The sequence below is a fragment of the Choristoneura fumiferana genome, chromosome 4, assembly GCF_025370935.1.
Source record: "Choristoneura fumiferana chromosome 4, NRCan_CFum_1, whole genome shotgun sequence".
Classification (NCBI taxonomy): Eukaryota; Metazoa; Arthropoda; class Insecta; order Lepidoptera; family Tortricidae; genus Choristoneura; species Choristoneura fumiferana.
The window spans coordinates 12,451,199-12,475,269 of NC_133475.1; the positions used below are offsets into that span (position 1 = coordinate 12,451,199).

A 24,071-nucleotide genomic window follows, 5' to 3' on the forward strand; every position below is an offset into this window, starting at 1 on the left:
AGCAAACAGACACGCCTAGTCTACGCGATGCCATAAGTGTACATGGCATATATGCACACAGAGTAGGTATGAATACAGGGAGGAACTGCTAACAGAATCAACATTTGTGTGTTTGAGTGACATAACTCAAATACAGGTTATTGGATGAACTGGTGTGAGCGAACTGATATAACATCCGCTTGTACGAACTTGGTAGTACCCACAAATATTGTGACACGTCCAAAAGAATTACAAACTGATGATTTTGAGAACTTGTGAATTATGGTAGGACTTTGGTTGCCATAAATTCTACCGTTCCGGAGTTCTGACAATGCTTCCTTATTTAGCTCTCTCTCTCTCTCTCTCTCTCTCTCTCGTCTTATCATTATATTTCTCAAAAGAGATCTGACATTTACCTACCTGGGAGAATACAGTTCGATTGCTTGCTCGATTGGACAAAAACTTCGTTGAAATATGACGCGATCTGTAGAGTTTTCGAAACATGAACAAATAACAGGCCATATCTATGATAAACACATACAGATCTTTTCACTGAATAGCAAGGGTCAAGTTAAATTACTCAACATTTAACCTACATTGTGTATCGCACAAAGAAGTCGCTCGTCTTACCTTGGGTGACAAGTGTCAATCTGAAATCGTTTGACGTCGGGGATCACATCACCGGAAGCTATAAGTGCGGACCGTAACAGGCATTTTATTCGTGAAGGACGAAGAGTAACACGTTGCGCGTACAAGTTGAATAAATGAACCTTTATAGCTTTAAAAACTAGCTTTGAATCTGATTGTTAATTCATCTGTATTCCGACCGCAGCGTTCCTTTGTTTGCATCACTAGCAGTGGGAGCAAGAGCAAACGCACTAGATTCACATTTTCTACCTAATTCAACATTTATTCTTTGTCATACTAACCATGATATGAATTACAACCATGCCCGCAGTGCCGCGGATGCTTACGAAAATTGCCTTGACGAAACTAATGGCCATAATAGGTTTAACAAATATATTCCTTTCAAGAGGGACATGTTGCATAACGATCGTGTCTCAAACGTTAATGTACTAGTGGCTTCTGTTTTGGTGATATATGCAGTTTAACATATTCAAGTTTTATTACAAATATACATCGTTACATTAATATTATAAGAAATAGCCATTATTACTTAATCTTAAAAGGGAGTGCTGAAAGAACAATGTAATTTGTGGCGTAAGATTTTAACGCTGGTTGATCTTTGCTAATTACATGAATTCAAAATAAAATACTGCCTTTGTCCTTGTTTTAAAGATGACTATCTAAATAATTAACCTAGCTAGACAATATGGATCTGGACATAAGTTTTCCAACTAAATGTTAATTTCAACGGATTACCGCAGTAAACATTGCTCTTATAATAATGACTCCTACCCATATATGTACGAGATTGCAAGGTGCGGCAACACCAAAAACTGGCGAGGCGCATGGCCGCGAGGCACTTTCACCGGGGGTCGCCCAGCTTTCGTAGGTATGTGAGGCCTGTCTGAGACTCACCGCCTCCGCTCTTAGAAGGTTATAGTACATTCTATAAACATTATTACGCGGATCGCACTCGTCTTCTATCTTGCTCGTTTAATAGTAGCCGAGAAAGAAATAGCATGCGACTAAATTTAATCATAAATACGAGATAGCCCACGCCAGTGACGCCGCGGTCTACTTCCCATAGATCGTATAATTCTTGTTTCCACCAGATTGGGGCAACAACCTGTGACCTAAGACCTACTGCCGGCGTCACTTCCAACTTTCTTTTAAAATTAAATTAGGACAAATAATTTGGTTTAATGATATCTCTAACGAGAAAGTAAAAGTTTTACGTTATTAGCGCGGTGATTAAACAGCGACTACCATTGACTGGTGCGGCTCATAAACTACGTCAGTACCTACAAAAATAGCTTTCTATGGCAAATGAAAACGAAATTGAATACGCCTTACATAGGTCGACAAAATTCAATATTTGAATAACAAATGGGTAAATATGTAATGTGGTACGGATCTTAAGCCTAAAATAAATATTGCTAAAGCCAACACACTTGACCATTGTAGTGATATTATTTTGTTTTACGGAGTTAATACGATAATAAGGGAGTAGAGAAACTGCCCGCTCAGTGTTTGATAATGTAATTACATGTTTTGTAGAAAGTTTTTTATTTTATAAAGTCGGAAACCGTGTCTACGCAGAATGTCGGCGCGAGAACAGTTTCAATGAGGCGCGCTTTGAATGGCACGATCTTAACCCAGATTTTTCACGATCACGACCTAAATTTTCGTTACGACAACGACCGATGTCTTCTTTTTGCTTTTATATGTAGCGAGCGTAAAGTATAGCGCTGATTTGGGGAGTAATTGAAAATGAAAATGAATTTATTGACCAATCAGAAGTACATGCGAGGTTAGGGACATTCTAGTAGGTATACAGGATACCTGTATCAGAAGACCCCGCTTCTTCAGATAAAAAAATGCAGCGAGATAAAGAAATATACCATATTATTATTATAATTATTTAAGCCTAGATGCGTGCGTGCGTGCGTGCGTGTGTGTGTGTGTGTGTGTGTGTGTGTGTGTGTGTGTGTGTGTGTGTGTGTGTGTGTGCGCGTGCGTGCAAGCATGCGTGCGTATGTGTGTGCTAATATGTACGTGTAGTATACTGTAATTATACTAATGAATAGGTAGACACATTTTGAAACGTGAAAGTACTTCTCGCAAAATGTTTTTTTTTTTACTTTAAAATTCTCTCTTGTACAAGTTAACGTATTAATTTTAAGGAATTCCAGTCTGGCTTAGCAACAGTGATCGGAAAATTCGCAGACATACGCTTCTGCGTTTCATCAATGATCGCGACGTGTCATACATGTTAATGATGCTAACATGGGCTGCCCCGAAACTCTACGACATAAATCTTAATCGGCAAGTCACCTATAGTTGCAAACTACTAAATCTAACGCGGATATAAGTCTAAGCAAATGAAGTATTTTTTTGTATGAGTTAGAAAAGCGTGTAGGCCCGACCAAGTATGATTTAGTCAGAAAGATGGACTGATTTGTAAAACAACAATTACCTACACAAATAGTCCCTGAAAAAAATTATAGCACAGGATCGTCGAATATTTGCGTTATAGTTACTACTTACTTAAACTAAGAAAAATCTTATATATTTTTTATTATTGACTTATAAGGACCAGTACAGACGGACTACATTCCAACTGCATCATAACCGCAACTGCTGACTTGCCCATACATTTCAATTGCAATCAGAGTGCAGTTGTGCCGACTGCAATCTAACTGCAACGAAAAATGTATGGGCAGTCGGCAGTTGCGGTGACGTTGCAGTCGGAATGCAGTCTGTCTGTACTGGTTCTAACGACACTTTGCTTCTCTAGCAGGTGAATTCTTGAATTTATAAGCGAAATTATACCTATAAATGCCTGTAAGTTGCTATTTGATCACGCGAGCCACATTATTCACGAAGACGAGACGAGGCATATTTTAAAGGCGGCATCACTAAGTCGTTACTAAGCCCTCATTAGTCTGAACGTTCACGTATGCGCCGGCCGGGTTTTACGTCAATCTGCATGAGATGCCATCATAGCGATAATTTCTCGTCACATCCATAAATAACTAACCATTCGTATTCAACACCCCACTCGCCCTGGGCCTACTAAACACGTCATAAAATAATAAAACCCGTATATGAACTCCACGGTGAGCACATCGAACTCGTTATACATACGTTATGCCCTGCACAATATAAAACCGGCCAAGAGCGTGTCGGACACGCCCAAGATAGGGTTCCGTAGCCATTAGGAAAAAAATCAAGTAATATTATGTGCGTTATAACACAATTAAAACACTTACTACAGTCTTAAAATCTATTACCAGAAAAAGAGAGTATCTTCAAGGCACTTACGTCCTTTTGTTGAGAAGCGCAGTTTTTCGGCAATAACTCAAAAACGGTATATCCGATCATGTTGAAACCAATTTTCGTTGAAAGTATTTATTAAGCGTTACCATTCCATATTTTTGGCATTTTTTTTGGACAAACGGTTTACAAGATAGAGGGGGGGGGGCACAATTTTTGCTACTTTGGGAGCGATTATTTCCGGAAATCTTCACTGAATCAAAAAAATTTTTTGAGAAACCTTACTATCTTTTCAAAAGAGCTGTCGAACTATGTGCCACACGTTCATGCGAGTTAAAAAAAAAAACAATTTCTGTTACACTCCGCGAGCTCTTAAAAAAACCTTCGGATTTTGGAAGCATACTTCGGGTATTGACGATGACACGCGATCGTGATATGCGGTTCTGTTCTGTTATCAACTTGCAAAACTTTTCGAACTTACCGTAAAAAGTTATTTAAAGAATAACTATCAGTACAAAATGAACCTTACTGTAATAATATTACGCTTATTTCTCTTTTTCTAATTTTAATACAATATGACTTTTTGTCATGATAGAAACAATACAAAATCAGTATTTTCGAATTCTTCCATCGTTAATTTAAATAGAGAACACCCCGCCTTAACACACTGCTTTTGTTTGGAAGTATATAGAGCTGTTATACTGTGTCTACTTCTCTTGGGTATGTCAAATAAGTTTTTTTTGTATTTTTTGGTTTTTTGGTCTCATTTCCAACGGTCCTACACTCCAAAATAACAGTCTGCTTCGTTTAATATTTTTTAATGTATTTTTCAAAATCTTCGTTGCTTCTATAACTCGGTCTTGAACCTCATTAACATACTTACACTTTTCTTGAAAGTTTCAGCTTCTTAGAAAAAAAAAATATATACATTATACACGATTTCCTGTTATTGGCTATTTACAGAAATACCCTGTTTAAGTTGACTCCCCATGAAAATTAATTTTCGAAAAATAAATAAAATAAATAAGTAAGTGGTGGTTTTAACTGCTCTATATAAATCAATAAAAACACAATTGTCATTTTCTACTACACGAATCCTTCCGATTTCCCTCGAAACCCGAAGATTTTTCTAAGAGCTCACGGATTGTACGTGTATGGAGTGCCCCCCCCTATAAATATTTATTTTTGTAATTTAACTACAAAACTAAATAGCGGCTTTGACAAGACATCTGTACCTACTCCAAATTTCATTGATATACAACTTGTAGTTTTCGAGTAAAATGCCTGTGACATACGGACGGACAGACAGACAGACAGACAGACGGACTTGACGAAACTATAAGAGTTCCGTTTTTGACATGTTGGCTCCGGAACCCTAAAAATGCGCGTTTGATACTCGTTTCATCATGAAATGTACGTACATTCACCAGCTCCAATATCTGATAGAACAAAGTGTGCATAAATATATGATGCGACTCTATTTCTAGGGTCGGCCGGTAGGACGTGTCAGATATTAATGCAGATGACTGTACTTGGAGGGAGGGATATCTTGTTGAATGGTAAGAAGCAAATACTTCATTTCTATTTATTTATTCTATTTGCTAATTCAGATAATCATCTGCTGCATAGCATTCCAGCTCCGTGCCTACGGTAGGTACCAATCTGAATAATGCAAACTTTAAATACGCACTGTTTTTGCACTGATATTTATATGGTGGAAGCTACTGCTACTCAGAAACATTCGTAAAATTTACATAAATATGTAGGCAGAAGTGTTATATTCGATTGTAAATATTTTAATTTTATTCGCACAAAAACCAGCACGTAGCCGTAGCGGTGTGACGATATAGGGCATTTCGTGCGAGACAGCAGATTGAATTGTATTAAATGATATTGTAACGGATAAATTACGTCGTAAACCGAGTTTAGCTCGACACGTTTCGGGCTATTATGTGTCGCGCGAGGAGAGCGGTGGCGCGTAGTGTGCGTGTTGCGGCAACCGCCGAGTCGCGTGCTCCTTAGAAGAAGGGCTACGAAATAGCCCGAGACATGTCGAGCTAAACTCGCTTTAATTATTTTACATGCAGTTTCTAATCAAAATGATTATTGGGTTTGACTGACCATTTTACGAATGTAAAAATGACCAAATGCGGGTAGTTCGTGATACGAGTGCCGGTACTATCTGTAATCAAGTGCGGGTAGTTCGAACGACTCGCGCTGCTAGGCAGACTTGACACCCCACACTTCAGTCTACTCGTGACCACGGCCACTGTAATGTTGTCGAAACGCTGTAAATATTACTCGTGTGTGTTAGCGTGATAAGTCCTGTGCGTGGTATTTTGACTATGAGTGAAAATCACGAAAGTTTAAGACATTGTAAAAATGTTTGCTGATATAGATACTGTAAACGTGAATTGTGTAAGTGTTTACCTTTTTGTGGTTCCAGAGTACGTTGACTGAGGGTTTGCCGCGCCGAAAGTCACTCTGGTCGATGACATCGTCGTGTATCAGTGACGCCGAGTGGATCATCTCGCTGATCATCGCGACCTGCCGCTGTGATGCCAGTAGTGCACTGAGGAAGGGCATTCATCATTTACATATAATTATCATCACCATTTATTGACATCGCTAAGTTCTATAATATTAATGTTACTGTACTATAGAATTTACTCTTTACATACATCGCGGACACTGCTTATTATATGATTCACACCCGGCTACTGGAGTAGGTACACACAGAGCACAATTATAACTGTGTCCTACAAGTTCATTAGCAATTGTTTAGAGGGAACTGTTTTACTTTGAGGTAAAATATCTGGTTCAGTGTTATCTGTTGCTTATAAAAGTTACTTGAAACAAACATGGCATAGATGCGACTAGAATCTATAAAAATAAAAAAGTTAAGTGCAATATTCTGAATGGTCGAATCGCTTACTATTCATTTGGTACCTAATATTAATGATTAAATAAACTTAATAATATATAAACTAAACTATGCAAGTTGGTTGCATATTAGTTTGAGGGCAAAATTGGAATCCATTATATAAACTAAACTATACCTACAAATTGATTGCATCGAGTTTGAGGGCAAAATTGGAATCCAAAAATACTTGGTCGCCGCATGCGCAATCGATGCGATACGAAATAGTTTCAGTTTCGCAGACAATCCGGCAGAGTTCGGTTCGCGGACTAATATAAATGATATCTAATTAATTCAAAGTTGCCAAGAGTTATGAAACGTAGAACATTACTGGATCTCAAATTTTCTATAAATTTTAATCTGACAACTTTTTAATTTGCATTTCCAAAAATGACCGTTGTCATAGTTTCTAATGTACCAATATACTAAGTACTAAAAATATTTCAAACATTCTGCAACTACCTATCCATAGCCAGTAGACTCAACTTTATTTCTAAAGAAAGTGATGTCACAATGAACACAAAAATATTAATAAAGGATTCCCAAAAACTTAGGCATTACGATAGTCATTTCAGGCATTGTTTAAATATAGTAATGTAAAATAGACAATACCTACGACAGTGTATAGTCGGTAAATTGTAGATGACTCGAGCTGATCCTTATATCAATAATATTTTAAAGAAAAACAAACGTTCAAGGACAACAGTGGGCCTTGAACGTTGGGCGTAAGGTCAGATGACCGAATGCAATTCTAAACTATTGGCAAACGGTTGAGCAACGAGTCAATGAGAGAGAATGGCGTAATGATCTCGAAGCTCAGAGTATTTGAATCGACCGCCTAGTTCAGGTAATTTTCTGTATCAAAAATAATCATAATAATTAAATAAATACGAAGCTTGGTTGCTGCAATGGTAAACTTGGGAGTTTAACGCGCCTATTGCGCAACGTTACCTTTAGAATCGAGCGCGACGAATTAACTGATAGTAACGCCGGGTCGTAAGAAAATTAAATTATCTATTAGAAAAAATACCAAACTTTTATAGACAAAAGTTTAGGTTCATTGCATGAGCGAAAAAAACACTGCGTTGCGATGTGGTAGGAGGGCCAAATCTACGTAAATACCTATCTACCTACACCGGACATGGCATTGACTTTAAAGTATTCAGTGAGTTATATTTATATTTGTAGAGTCTGCTATAAGTAAACAGATGTTAGTGCTAGAAATATAAATTTTCTATCCTGGGGAACTGTGCATTTTTTCGGGATAAAGAGTAGCCTATGTCACTCTCTGGCCTATATACTATCTCTATGCCAAAAATCACGTCGATACGTCGCTCCGTTTCGACGTGAAAGACGGACAAACATACAAACACACTTTCGTATTTATAGTATTATTCTAGATTCCTTTTCTGAAGAGGACTATAGGGAAGATCAGACTTGCAAAAAGCTAAACTTGATACATCATAGCCGACATTTTCCTACGTTGTTCCGTTAGAGTATAAAGCAAGGTCTTCAACTTGACTTAAAAATACATCCAAAAAAATCTTGATGGTCATTTCAGTTGCTAATGTGTTCCACTAAATTCATGGTTGCATTTGTGACTTCAGTCATTACAGCCATTGTCACAGTGCGGTGCGTGGGTTCGCTAAATGCCACTGCGGTCTCCTCCCTACCAGTGGCATACTCGTACCTTACTTCGTCGCATTCCAGATGTATTCGGGTCAATTAACTTTTTAGTGTAGCTTGTTACCATGGTAACGTTTTCCGAGTTACCTATTAAAAGTATGATTATACGGGGAACAAATCCACTAAAGGTTAGGAGTTGTGATAGTTTTAAGCTAATTCCATCATGGCTCATCTCCTAAGCGTGCTAATAGTATAAATTCCAAACATTAATGTAACAAAGTGTATCTCTAATGTCTCCTGAGTTACGGTACGGGACAGAATAACAACTCTAAAAAGTTGATTGGCCCATTCTTGAGCGAATTACATTTGAAAATTTTACCATGCGCTTTAGGTGAAGGAAAACCTCGTGGGGAAACCTGCACAAACCTGACAAGCAATTAAATTATGTGTGTGAAGTTTACAATACGCACTAGGCCCGCGTGGGTACTATGGATCAAGCCCTCTCATTCTGGGAGGAGGCCTGTGCCCAGCAGTGGGACGTATATAGGCTGGAATGATGATGATTTTGTCTGGACTTAAGCTTATAAGGTGAAATTTAAGTAAGTTAAGCCACTGTCTATTTCGTGAAATAAGCAGGCATTGAAGTAGATTTCAGCGTAGTTAAAAAAAAAAGGCTAAACTAGACGAGCACTGAGTAGAGGTGCCAGGTTTGTAAGTTTTTAAATGTCAAGTCGGTTATAGATGAACGTAATATTAAATTCTCCTCGCTGCCCGCGGGGCTGGGCTTTGAAAGAAGCACTTCATAAATATTACGTACCTACGCTCAGGTGAAGTTTTATGCCTTGAAGTGATGTTCCATGGTCATATCTAATTGGTAATAAAAATAAATGGATTTGAGGTCAATTCGGCTTCCTTCTTAATTGGGTTCAGGTTTTCTAGTCCACAGAGTAGTGTCCGACCAAAACTTTTGTTTTGGTTTCGGCGAGTTTAGGCGTTAAATTAGTTTCTCGGTATGGCAGATTTACTACTTTGTTTGTTGTTCTAATTTTTCGTGGCTATGGTTGTTAGGTAGGTAATCCACATCAAATAGAATCGATACTTACTTTTATAGACCAACTACCAGTTTATATCGAATAAACTCATCTATGAATACAAATAGATACTTAATTACAAAAGCTAAATAAAAAAAATCAACGCCAATTTAAAAATCATACACTAAACAAGCCTTCGAAAAAACCCTCGGTTTCGGTTGTAAATTTGCCGCTATTTAAGCAATGTTTTAAACTTTCGTTCACGTTTGTTTCAAGTTTTGGGCTGCAACTGCAATGTGATCGAAATGTCAAGGTAATTTTAAAAATATACTATTGTGATTAGGTCTCAAGTCTGACATTTATTAAGACTCGAGAAGGCATAGAGTATCAACGACAATACCCATAAGCAGCCAGTTAAGTTATAGTATCAACGCTATAATAACGCTATAGCGGTATAATAGTCTACAATTAAAGCGCATGCACTGGTTCACACCTACCGAGGTTAAGTGGTAGGTACGTGGATGACCGTTTACAACCGTTGCTCTTATTGGTGAACCTAACTTCTGACGGTAAGTTAGCCCGATTGTATGAAAAATATATATTATTATTATTGTTAGCCTATTCTGTCCCACTGCTGAGCAAAGGCCTCCCCCCAATACTTCCACTATTAATTTCTAATAATAATGATGTCTGTCTTACCTGTTCTCACCATAAACGTGATAATTGACGGCCCGTGCCATGAGTATCGCGACCATCGGCCTAAGAGCCTTGCCCTGTCCGTCGAAGTAATAAGTTGCTATGGTGTTAAGTTCGCTCTGGTTTGTGTTCCGTTCCAGCTCCTGTGGGAATGCAGAAACATAAGATAACATAAAAATAAATAAAATAACTAAGGTAAGTACAGTCAACGACATAAATAAGTGATCACATTTGTACCTTGTCACTTTAACGTCATGTTTGAAGAGCCATACGAAATTGTGTAACGACTAAAAGGGACAAGATACAGGAAACATCACTATTTATGACGTTGACTGTACCTACTTGAAGTCGTGGTTTTGAAGCTAAAAATATAAACCTTCAAACATGGCTATATCAGACCACAGATGAAATGTAAACAAAATCGACATTAACCTGACTATAGACAATCTGGTTTTGCTTAATAATGTGAAATGAAAACATAGAACCAATATATAATTATTTAGTCTATAAATAGATTCATTTTAAAATCAATATAATTATTACTCACTGACGCGCGATACGCGGCGCGTGTTAAGTGTATTCAAATCTGATGCGTTTTAATTATGTGGTTCCCTTATAAGCCTACAGTTTATTTACTTGTAGTATAAGCAGTAACTAACGTTTTATACTTCCGTGATTTTCACTCATAGTCAAAATACCACAAAATTCAAATTCAAAATTAAAATCATTTATTCACTAAATAGGCCGCAATGGGCACTTTTACACGTCATTTTTTAAACTACCAGCGCTTCGGAAAGACCATCATTGCCAAGAAGAATGAGCCGCAAGAAACTTGGCAGAAAATCATTTTTTCAAAATAAAATAATTACAAATAAAATACTTTAAAACTACAGTACCTATACAATTAAAGAAAAAAATACAAAAAAATATGGGACAAACGGGACTTACCACGCTAACACACACGAGAAATTTTGTGACCACGGCCACTGTACCTATAATGTGGTCGAAACGTCGAGGTAAATATTACTAGTGTGTGTTAGCGTGATAAGTCCCGTTTGTGGTATTTTGACTAAAGCAGTAACTATTGTAATTTAATTTAAGATCAATGATTAAATTATACTCTGATTAATTAATCGATTAGGTACTAAAATATTACATTTTCTTTTAGCTCAATGCCACCACACGTTGACATGGTCTATGATTCGAAAAAAAAAAACGAAAAAAGAAAAATAGCGTTAATTTTAGGGGCTGTTTCACCACCCATTGATTAGTCTTTATTGACGGTTAAATGTGATGCCGTTTCCGTCTATTCGAACAAAACAAATAGAGATGGCATCACATTTAACCGTCAGTTAAGACTAATCAATGGGTGGTGAAACAGGCCCTTAGACTATAAACCGATTATTGCCGAAAAAATGTGTTATTGCGTCAAGTTAAAAGATTAGAAAAATGCACCGCCGACTTCAGTTTATTGACTACAAAATAATAAAAAAAAATAGAATAAAAATATAGCGATATAGAATTGCATAGAATTCAATTATTCCACTAATGCTTACTTAACGAGAAAGAGCTTTGCTTGCAATGCTTACAATAAACTGAGGCATAAAAAAGTAAATGCACTGCTATTGCGCTAAAAAATTGTTTGAAAAAATAATTTAGGGATTCGAAATGAGTAATGAAGCCGTAGTTTAAGCACTCGCAAGTTAGAAACTGGATTATACATATGCATTAATGCACATAATGCATGCGCGTGTATAATCAAATCAGGTATTTAATAATAAACCACATTGACCCGCAAAAATCTGACCTTTACTTAAACGTACCCTAAATAGATTATGCATAACGTTTTTTGGAATCGGAACAAGACGTGGATTGCAACGAATGTGATTGCTGGATTCTGTACGTCTCCGATTCGCATCAATGGAGGCGCAACTTAACTGTGATTATGGACAGAGCGTTGTAACATTAGCATAATACACAACAAAGGCACGGCTTGGGTCAAGGCAAAATAATACAAAACTCAAATTTAATACGAATATTTTAACCTCGCTTCATCTCTTTTTTCGAACGCAATCACGTTTTACGAAAACCTAGTGAATGACAGATCAATCTATACACACAATAACGTATGATTTGCATTATGAATACAATATAATGCCGGGCCTACACGTTTGGCAGGTGCCGTAAACGCAAAGGATGCACTCATATAATAAAAGTACCTGGGCGACCGAGCTGTGCTCGGGCTAAAACTCGTTAATAAGCGTTTTCTCAGAGATAACACCAAGCTAGATCGATTTGTCATCCCCGAAAACCCCTACATACCAAATTTCATCTCAATCGTTGGAGCCGTTTCCGAGATTCTGATTATATATATCTAATATATAAATTTCTCGTGTCACAAATGTTTGTAACCAAACTCCTCCGAAACGGCTGTAAGTATGTAAAACCACAGGCTGACATTTAGGTAAATCATGTAGAGTCACAATTTTAATGTTACTAGTATGCTTTAAAAGCTGCCCATGAATTTAAAGTTTTACGCTTCATAACCACGAGTACAACCTGAAAAGTATCTATTCGGTTTGTCATCATTACGTCTTATATTTGAATCAACATTTACGTAGCTAATGTGCTACGGTTTCGTAGACCTCGCTACGCCAAAGCTACAATGACACCGCGAGCAATTTTAAGTGGTGAAGTCCCGTCCCGCTGCTGTCATTGTTGATAATTTATAAGTTTGAGTTTCACAGAAACCTACAGAATCTTTTAATTTTTTGTTCAACCTATCTATGTTTCTTCCAGTTGTGATTTTTAAATATACCTTGTCTTTGTGTTTACCTGATACACAGAACCTGGTCGATGGTAGTTACACAATACAGTGATCTGTTTTTGTGAAACACTGAATTGACTGAAACGTTCAAATTTAATAAATCACATTCCATTTACTCAGTGCTGCATGTAAACATATGCATGCGGACAATGTATTGCAATGTGCATAATGAATATTTTCAGTTAAATAGTGTCGCAATTTGATGCCAACGCAAGTGTCGTCTTCCGACCTTGCGCGACGCGGAGTTGAGTTATTGCGACAATTCACTAAATCTCTATTGTATATGCATACCAATTTTATTGTGTTAAACCACCGTGTAAGGTTATGGGAGCAAGAATTTTAAATTACATTTAAATGTTCATTGTATTAATACATATAAAAGATGCTTGCTGATGTGCGCATTTAGAATATAATAGAAGACGCATAAATTGTTTATCCGCTTTAACTATTTGCAACATCGAATAATATAATGTTGTACCTTTGTTCAGTACGAGCTTTCATACCAACATATCTGTTAAACATACTAAATGAATTACTTTTACTCGACGGTCCCTATTAACAGAGTCGGATCTGCAATTGTTGTGCCATAGTCAAATATACTGTTTTTTATTGACTTTGACATAATAATCCCAAAATGGCCAAATTGCAGATCCGACTCTGCTAATAGAGTAACGTGATACTGTGTAGTGATAGAACTAAATATCCAGAACACAATCGTAATCTCCAAAGTTGGCTAATGTTCATAATAAATTAAACACGGTTATTAATTTGAGGTTAATAATGAAATGTGAGTTTTGAATATTAGTTAACACCGGCGTTAATCGGAGGTTATGGTGCGCTTGACACAATAATTACCAATTCAAATATATTTTGTAAGAAAGGCACACCCGACGTGTGACCACATGGCCAATATGGAGAGGCAGAATTTAGGTTAATGTCTGTTCTAAACAATAATGCGGCTAAATTCAAATGAGAATAGATTGCCGGACTTATAAAGTAATAGAGGCTTTAATCACACTAGGCGTTAATCGCAGACATAAAACATACATCATTTTTGGATACGATAAATATTAAAGAATGAAGTGAATGCTAGCATGTTATGACAAAGCCTCATTCTCTCATACACTTTCAATCAATATATGTTAGCTATACTTTAAGTAGCTTTTGTTTATGCCTATGCGCCGACAATGATAGTGACGACACTTTGTAACAGCAATTATTGTGTAATTGCAAACTACACAACATCTCTGTTCATATTAAATATTGACGGTTTATGAGAAAATACGCAATGACGCATTTCTACGCAAGCAAGAGTATCGTGGAACCAGAAATTAACAAACAAACATGGCAACTTTAAAAGGTTAGAGTACCTACGTCTGTATTAAATTTTCAAAGTCATGTTTCGCAACGGGTGTTATCAATTTGCGATTAGGCCGCCGTTTGCGGATGACATCGCAGGAGTGTGCAAATTATAAGACAAGGTGAACAAAACCGCCCCGTCACGGTGAACAAAGGTTATGCCAGTGAAAACAATGCTAATCAGGAAAATATCTACTACATTATTTATTTGCGTGTTCCTGTATACACAGGGTTCGAAAATATAAATAAATATAAATATCCGATATTTATTATAAATATCAAAATATCGGATTTGTATGAAACCCATATTTGTAAAATAAATTAAGTAAAATCGTTTCTGCACTTTGTCAATTACTTTCTTTGTAAAAAATAATAGAATAAACACAACAAGAACTTACTCTTTCGTAACGAAATATTAGATATTTTGACTTTGAAATTTTTCTGACACGACTGACGCCATTAACGCCGGCAGAAGTGTTGCCATTAATGGATTAGAACTTACTATTAGGGAGTATATTTTAACTACTCCAACGCAGTCTACATTTGGGAAGTAGAAATACAGTAACAAAGGCCTAAAACAAGCCAAAAATTACTTTATAATATCAAATTTATAAACCATTTTTGTATTGATATATATATACATATATATCATAAAAAATCACTTGACATATATCGGCTAATTATCATGATATATATCCCCGAACCTTGTGTATACATATTCAGGAATTATAATAGAAATAAATAATTATAGATTTCGTTTTCGTGGTGCATTGGTGTAAACTGTCATGCCGCGTGAACATAGTTTTTACCAACAAATTTTTTTTTTTTAGCCTATTTTTGTGTCCCACTGCTGGGCAAAGGCCTCTTCTCTCTTGCTCCACTCCTGCCTATCAAAGGCGAGCTCCCTCCATCCCACATTATAGGCATCTAAGTCGTCCCTCCATCTTCTCTTCGGTCTGCCTCTATTACGGTATCCGTAACAATTTTGGCCCAACGTTCTGGGTTCATTCGACAGACATGTCCAGCCCAGTCCCACTTCAACTTGGCCGTCCTTACGCCCACGTCAGCAATTCGAGTCTTTGAGCGCAGCTCAGTGTTTTTAATTCGGTCCGTTCTTCGGACACCAAGAATGCTTCGCTCCATTGTCCGCTGGCAAACCTTGAGTTTGGATTTCTGTAAGTGACCACGTTTGCGCGCCGTAGGTTAGGATGGGCAGGACACACATGTCGACGAGTTTACGCTTTAGCGACGTTGGAAGGTTCCCTTTCATTAACGATTTCATAGACCAGAAGCTCTTCTAGGCGTTTTCGATACGTCCATCGATTTCTTTGTCTTGCCTGTTTCCGAAGGATGCTATCTGGCCCAAGTAAATATACTCGTCGACGTAATGTACTCGTATGTCCTGTCCATCCACTATGATTTTAATAATAATAATATTAATTTTATTTTCAGGCCAGATCCATAAAAATAAAAAAATAAATTAAGAACAGTTTAACAGTAGAAAACAGTAGAAAACTTAAAACTAAAACTAGAGGGAATATAATTATAATTCTTAGGTATTATAATTATGATTGCGATCATATAAGATTATACTCAATGTGCAAGATTGCACAACTTTTTAGAGTCTTTTAGGGTTAAATACATCTTTTTATTGTCTATGGATTTTTTTGATATGTGACTTTGATTATACTTTTGTTCCAACGGAAAACCAGTGCCTATTCATTTAATCCGAAATACTCATATATACTTTGTACTCTTTTGGTTTTGTTGTTTTCTTTTTGTATTATTTTGTGTTTTTAGTACAATAATGTATTTAAATACATGCATACATTTTAGTATAAAAATTAAATGAGGTGTAATTTCTTAAAACAAAACATGCAACATAAAATATAAGGAAGCGAAAATCTAAACTTCCGTAAGTAGGTCCTTGATGTGAAGATTTTTACTCGTTCACTTTTTCGAGGTGTTCGGAATAACGATGTTGGAACTTTAGGAGGTGATACACTGGAGTATAAGGAAGTGTTTGAACGCTAAAAGTTCTTAGTCAAATGTGTACTTTAATTTGATTTTTAGCCACTTTTTATCGCTATATGAAACTCGCGGTATGAAACTCTGTAATCGTGCGTAGTTTGGTTGGATGACCATCTAGCTAGCTGATCTGATGACGAAATCGGAAGGCACTGGAACTTAAAACAGAACAAAAAAAACCGTCTTAGTGTGTACTTAGACTGAAAATGATATCCAGGGTCCGATGATGGCGAAGTTAGCCACACATCGGAACTCCAAGACAGAACGACGTAAGCTAGTCATATTTGTGCTTGTTAGAACGGTATTAACGGTAGGGAGTATTTAAACCAAAGGTGGTTTCCGTGTTCTGATAATGGAGCAGTTAGGTAGTTACCATTAAAACGCATTTTATAGTATTTTAAACTTTGATTATTTTTAAGTCAGAAATTAGAAGCAGTTATTTAGATGCGGCAACCGGAAAATTAACAGTGGAAGTATGATATAGACGCCTAAAGCATTAGGTCTTTGTAGGATATCGCAGACCGTAAAAATTTTGTTAGTAATGTCAACAAATTACACACCTAAGCACCAACACTTACAAGAACAGTGAAAAAATCTTCATATTTATTACACATACAGCATTTTCTAAAGCGTCACTAAGTACAATAACGAAATTACAATGCAATTTAGCCATTTAACACCATGACAACCTTCAATTACGTGTCGTGATCCATTATAACGATACTTTTATTGGAAACAAACATTTGCGGCTTGTAAATAAACAACCAGCGTCACAGCAGCGTCAGCGCCGCGTCGAAGTATAGGAAACGTTTAGAAACGGGGCCTAGTTTCATACGAGTTTCCCAAGCCGAAAGTAGGCGAACCAGCCTCCTTAAGCGCGCGAAGACACGGCGGGAATGGCGTCACCATTGAAGTATTTATTAAAGGCTATTACAGCCGCAGAGTGAACATTTTCGTCAGTATCTGCGGGCCTAAGGCTCGTTCACATGAGCAAGTCAAAATTTCGCAAAAACTACATGTTATAGTAACGAATGTTGCTTTCAAATTTTCTACAATTTCAATAAATTAACAAAAGATGCTAGTCTACACTCTTGGCCCGAAAATCACTAAGACTTCCGAATTACAAGAGTTCTGTGCGGTTGTAATCAGAAAGTAAGTATAAGGTAATAACATTCTGAAACAAATAAGTTAACGGTTGCGGTGTACGGACAACAAATACAATGTTGTCCAACAAAAGTGTTATCATATTCGGAAAGCTGGGTGGCGCCATGCTACACCACAACTTGGAACTAGAAAGGATATTACGGATTATGTCAAAACCGTAACGATAATGTTTACAATCTTCCAATACTAACATTATTTTAAAACAATACGTTCCACTCCTATTAGCGATTATACGCGCCTCGGTACGCAAAGTTTTTATCTACAGAAAACTGGTTTCTATGTCCCTTTATTTTATAAATTATAAAGGATTTGCAGGTGTTAGGACCTTGTGCAAGGTCCGCCCGGATTTCTACCACCATCTTGCTCGCTAATCCTGCCGTGAGGCAGCAGTGCTTGCACTGTTGTGTTTCGGCGTGGAGAGTAAGACAGCCGGTGAAATTACTGGCACTTGAGGTATCCAATCAGGCCTCTAGGTTGGCAACGCATCTGCAATACCTGGTATTGCAGATGTTTATGGTCGGTGGTGATCTCTTACCATCAGGAGACCCACTTGCTCGTTTGCCAACCAGGCGAATAAAAAAAAAAGGTTTATTTACAAATACTGACATACTTCCGTAATTTGCATCGTAAAGTAAGTAGGTACCTGACCATAAGCGTTAATTAGCTTGTCATAAACATGCTAACACAAACTAGTCGACGTAGGTATTCGACTGGATGCTACCCAAGTTAGTATTTACAGTTAAGACAATGATGAGCTTTTGTTGCAGTTGCAAATATGCATTCGATCACTGCAGATACCGTTAATCGCCGAAAAAGCAAACCTATCTATAACAGTAGGATTAAATTTTTCATCGTCGTTTTTTTTTCGTTTTTCTACTTCCTCAAAAGTGAAAACTTAATAATTAATGATTCTTTAGAATCAAAATTCAAGGAAGTTTTATTAGCTTTTTAAAATATATGCTTGAATACTGATATTTTTTCGAGAATCTCCGTGGAAGCAAGGGCCGTAGTTACTTTGGAATAGCTCACGTGCTACGGGCAATGGTGGCACCCGGGGCCGCTGGTCCATAAATGCCGTTGCCCTTAGTATAAGTTTTCTGTTACAAAATACGTCTCGATCGCGTTCGCGTTAAAATCTCATTTTGTATGGAAACACGAACAGCGCCTCTAGCGAAACGTTTGCGATGTTCGTGTTTCCAAACAAATTGAGATTTTACGCGAACGCGATCGAGACGTATTTTGTGACCGAAAACTTACACTAGGGGTACGTGTCACTAGGATCGTACTACCTAACGTAAACCAAAATAATTATCGACGACGCGCGAATTGCACAATCCACGCCCGCCCGCGTGTTAACATGATGTGACTTTGACACACTTGCCGATCAATGGACAATGCTCACAAAGATGCTACTCGTAAAACGTACTTATAAAAGTTATAAAACTATTAAGCGTACGCGCTTTGTTGTCAAAATTAATATGGTATATTGGAACAGTTGATTACTGGATATCGCCTGTAGCAGGTAATGCACCTGTATGTGAGACCAAGATTCCTTTTTAACACGTTTTTATTAGTTATATGTTTGTAAGCTTATATTTTGCAATTCATGTTCCATTACCTTGAAATTTTTCGCATGCTGCAGGAACCAGTAACCACGCCTCTCGCATTTAAATTATCTATTACTTGGTGCTTTTCTGTTAAACAGAAAAACAGAATTCGATTATACATATATTTATTTATTAAGTATTTGAAATGGGGATAGCTAAAGGGACAAAGCAAGATAATGTGTAATATGTTACACGCAATTTCGTGAGTGTCACGGGAACGTTACATTGCACATTACGATAAACGGTAAAAAGTGATCAATGTTTATTAAGAACACTGTGTAGCTTTTTATTGGTCAAATTTATAAAATTCATTCGGCGCGAAGTTTATTCCTACTAGCAAAATAGTATGAAAAACGTGCGTCATCAAATACAATAACTTTATTTAGAATTGACAGTAGGTACTCATGAAGATAGACAAAAGCCCGTATTTTTTTTAAATAGTTAAAAGTGAAAGGACTTTGTTAACACACAGCCAAAGTTATGACTAGTGGTTTAACTTAATCAGTAAGCAAATACAATGCGTAAAAATATTTGAGTATGAGTCTTATACAGCGAATTAGCATCTTTTCAAAGCCGGAACGTTCAGTAATGTTGAAAACTGTAATGTTTGCGAAACACAAACATACTAGCAACTTCGAATGTCAGCTTGACAAGTCAAGGCCGCCCATGGCACCGAGTTAAGTGGTGTTATTAATGAAAATAAAACACTCCATGCTAGTCTGAACATTCCAAACTATGTACGATGCTCTTATGGTTTTCAAGTTAATTTTAATTCTGTATACATATCCATCATTTGATGTGCGCTTAACTTCTGTTTCGTATTTATTTATTTATTGGTTTATTTTGGATCGATGTACAGTCTAGTATTTAATTAACATTTTTAAGTAGCGTTCTAATATTATGTTGAATTACATGAAAGCACAACATTTCAGTACCTATTTATAAAAGTACTGCAATTATCAGAAATTCACACATATAAAGTTAGCGTCAGAATGGCGCAATGCTTTAATGATATAAAATGCAGCGAGATCGTTAATGCACAATTCGTGACTTAGGATCCGAACCTGAATTGATAACTTGACTGACTCATCAGGTTATTAAAATACACGCAGTTACTATTATTAATTACGGTAATCACGAGTTCGAAAAAGAACCGACACCAAACATTTCAGTAAATCTGAAGTAAGCACGTGGATATTCTTTCTTTTAATAGTTTGGTTAAGCAAGCAGGAAAACGATCAAGGAAGTTTAATGTAATTACATTAAGTTTGTCATCACATTTTATATCGGTAAAAGAATATTAATTGATTATTTTGATGAAAGGTTACGAGAGAGCATACCATTACTTGCAGTCCAGATCAGGAAAAACCGAGCGAACCTATTCTTGCGAGACTGGACAGGCAAGATTACCAAGTTTTTGGTTTAAAGGGCGCAGTCATAGAAGTTTGCACCGGGCACCGTATTGTAGAGGTTAAACACGATATTGTCAAAGACACGGTTTTCAAAGTAGCTCACCGATCGTATGTCCTCGTATATGCCGTTGAGGTCGTCTTCTAGCAGGCGGTAGGGGTCGACGATCTGTGTGCCGTAGTCGGGCAGCGAGCCCGTGCTGGTGCTCTGCAGGCTGGAGGCGAGGCGGCGAGCGACGCCGGTTGCGCTCGCGCCGACGCCCGCTGAGCCACACGCCGGCCCGCATGTTGTCACACGCTGAAACAATAGTACAAAAGTCAGACATACTAAGGACATACTCGTAATAATTTGTTGAATTAGGTTTTACTTTGCGGAGGTCCGATTGTTGTATAGACGTAGCTATCTTAAGGTCGCGGCCTCGCGGGTGAGTAAAGTATTCAATTTTTTTTTAGTTCAGACATAATACTGTAAGTTTTGAGTTTATTCACATTAGTCGATAATTTTGTATTTACAAAATTTTATCTAACTTGCGATGTATGTATACAAATCAAATTTGAGCGACTTCCAGTGTGAAGATTGACTTGCAATTTGGTAGATATTATGAAGGTTGGGTGACAATGCCAGTACCTACAGTCATCAAAAAGCACAGTCAGCAAAAAAAATCTTACAGTGAAATAAAAAAATACAAGAACTTATTTAAATCTTATTAATTAAGAAGTTAAATCATTTTTAAACTCACAGAATATAGAACGAAAATGCAGGGTGGTTCGATCGAAGGCTAGGCAATGCTCACAACACAGTACAGTCAGGTGCAAAAATATGTAACATACTCTTATTCCGGCGTAATAAGGCCGTGGTAACATATTTTTGAGTGGTACGAATAGATATATATTTATGCACTTGACTGTACTTCAGAATTTAAAAAATATTGTTAATTTTTAAAACTTTTTATCACGTTCTATTAATCGATAATTATCGATTATACATATGTTAATGCGATCGCTACTGACCTCAAACAAAGATGTTACAATTTAGGTTTAAATGGGGTATCATCAAAGTCTACAATGATGATAAAAAACACCCATCTGAGTAACAACATTACGAATATTGAGTCACTTCCTGGAATCCATCTAATCGTGTCACTCATGACACGAAACGCGGTAGCAAAATTAACATCAAAATTGACTGTGGTCTTTGAGTTAAGCTTACAAATATCATTTGCTTTATGTTTTAATGAGTAACATTAACTAAAGAAAGCACGGCCATAGTCAGATTCTTACCCGCTTTTAGACTAATAATGGTACCTAGTTGTCGGTCTTTTAAAAGAGGCACTTGCAACGAATATGCTACTAGTATTGAAATTATTACTGTATAATAAATTTGATGACGCCTGATAAAAAATCATTGCTTTATAAAGTAATTGTGGCACTATTTAAATTAAAATAGTTGTCGTAGACTTTGCATTACTTGCGAAGTTCACAAGAAAATTGCTTGTGCCACAAAAGACTTCGAGCAAGACTTCGCAACAATCTCAGCCAATGTCAAGGTGTAGAGACAAAGTGGTCCTCACAATTTTGTGCGTAAGCGTAATACAATACCCAGGGAGCGAAACTTTGATGCCGGTGACGTCATTATGACGCAAATCGACTTATAGGGTGTTTTTGTAAAATATACACAACATATTAAAATAGTGACATTTATACCTAAGTACTGGCCGTCTCAAGTGTCAATAAAATATCCGAAAACTAAAGAGTTGTTAGTGATTGATTATCCTACATCTAGATGAAAACACTCTGTATGAAGCTTGACGTCATACGGCTGTCATCGGTAACAAAGTTTCGCTCTCTGGTAATACAAAAGTGAGTCATTTATTTATATTAAATAGTTCCATATTCAATCAAGTGACATAAGACCGTAACATAAGTCATTAACGACCACAAAAACCAACAAATCGGTAGCTGGTGTTTAGTAGAAGTGGCGAAGGGTGCGGCGAGTGCCCTTAACTATGCGGCTGTGGCAGTGACCGAGATACGTATTTCGCAATTCGGTTTATGCAACTGCAGGCGAGTGCAGTCCGCACCCGATGGGGCCCGACGGCCGCGCGTTGCAAAACCGACACGTATGCATGCACGCGCCGTTCAAAGCGTAAACAAGCCAGTTTTCTACGAGAAAAATCAATTACCGTGCAACATAGTGCAAACTGTAACCCCTTCAAAATATAAATGTGAAATGAGAGCCAAGTTCATTATTACGATATATGCCTTGATTGTTGACTTTAACAAAAAAAGAAGTCTAAAAAAATCTAAATAGGTGCCAGGTGCCAAGGTGCCAAGATCAATGGTCAGTCCTGAAATTTATTTATAACAATATCAAATATTTTATAACAACTTAACCCTAAACTTGGCAAGTTTAGACAAGTGTGCTGAATTAAAGCCTCGTTGGATCCTTGTAGAGTTAACAAAATTAACTTAAAAAAAAAATACAAATAAATGATCTAAAATTAAGTATCTTATAAGATACACTGCCAATATTGAACTTGGCTCTCATTTAACATTTATGTTTTGATGGGATATCATTACTTTTTGTACAGAAATATATATTTTTTTAATTATAATAAAATGATAAAAGTTTACTAGTTTCTGATTTATTCCATTTTATTCACCCAATCTGGATGCCAAATTTGAACTTTCTAGGTCATCTGCAATTGGGTTATAATTTTGATCTATAGGTGAGTCAGTGATAAAAATGCCGATTTTTGGTTGTTAATATCTAAATAACTGTTTGAGGTGTGTTTATAAAATTTGGAGCACATATGTATGTCACAAGTCTCAATAAGTGAGCCAAATTTGACATGTTTATGTGAGATAAAAATTAAAATATTTTGAGTTATGAGGGGGTCAAAAGTGGATCCAAATGGTTCGGGTAAAATTACACACGGTACTGCTCTCTCACCTGTAAGCTTGTACTTGGCTAGACACGCTACCGCGTGTCTAGATTAATGAACAGCGCAAACGGCTACCGCTGGTTGCCAGCAGTACTGACGCAAGTCCAACCGCAACGCGACACCGTCTCATTCCACTAAGAAAAACCCTTGTTAGCACAATATCTAATATCTATTCTATACGTGTGGAAATAAAAACTACGTCAGATCACTAAATATTGCTAAAAGGATTGACATTGTGTCATGTCATTATTAGCACGGAAAAACCTTAGCTCAATAACATATCAACATTAGGATTGATAGTTTTTTTAACCCCTGTCAATTACTACAGGAATCGAAGGAGTTTTGCCTCCTGAACATGGGAAAATATTTATTATAATTTATTTCTCCATATTTAAAAAAAAAAAAAACAAAAACAATTTAAAAAATATTGAATTTGCCAACACTACCACAGAATAGAAATGTTTCCTTTGCCTTTTTCACCAGAAAAAGGAGCCGTCATAATTTTGACAACGTCTACGTCAGATTTACGTGATCTTTTTTTTTAATAGAGACTAAACAAAAGTAATGGATCTATTTT

The 24,071-nt window shown here is 36.8% G+C and overlaps 1 protein-coding gene across 1 annotated transcript in view; it reads right to left on the reverse strand.

The window, feature by feature from the left end:
• The window catches only part of qless (decaprenyl diphosphate synthase subunit 1 qless), a 62,675-nt gene that overhangs the window by 15,976 nt on the left and 22,628 nt on the right, over window positions 1–24,071 (reverse strand). Inside the window, exons 2-4 of the mRNA XM_074086975.1 lie at window positions 20,656–20,847; window positions 10,159–10,298; window positions 6,313–6,454 (exon numbers count right to left, since the gene is read on the reverse strand). Of these exons, the coding sequence (XP_073943076.1) occupies window positions 6,313–6,454; window positions 10,159–10,298; window positions 20,656–20,847 (474 nt within the window). The remainder of the gene's footprint in view (window positions 1–6,312; window positions 6,455–10,158; window positions 10,299–20,655; window positions 20,848–24,071) is intronic.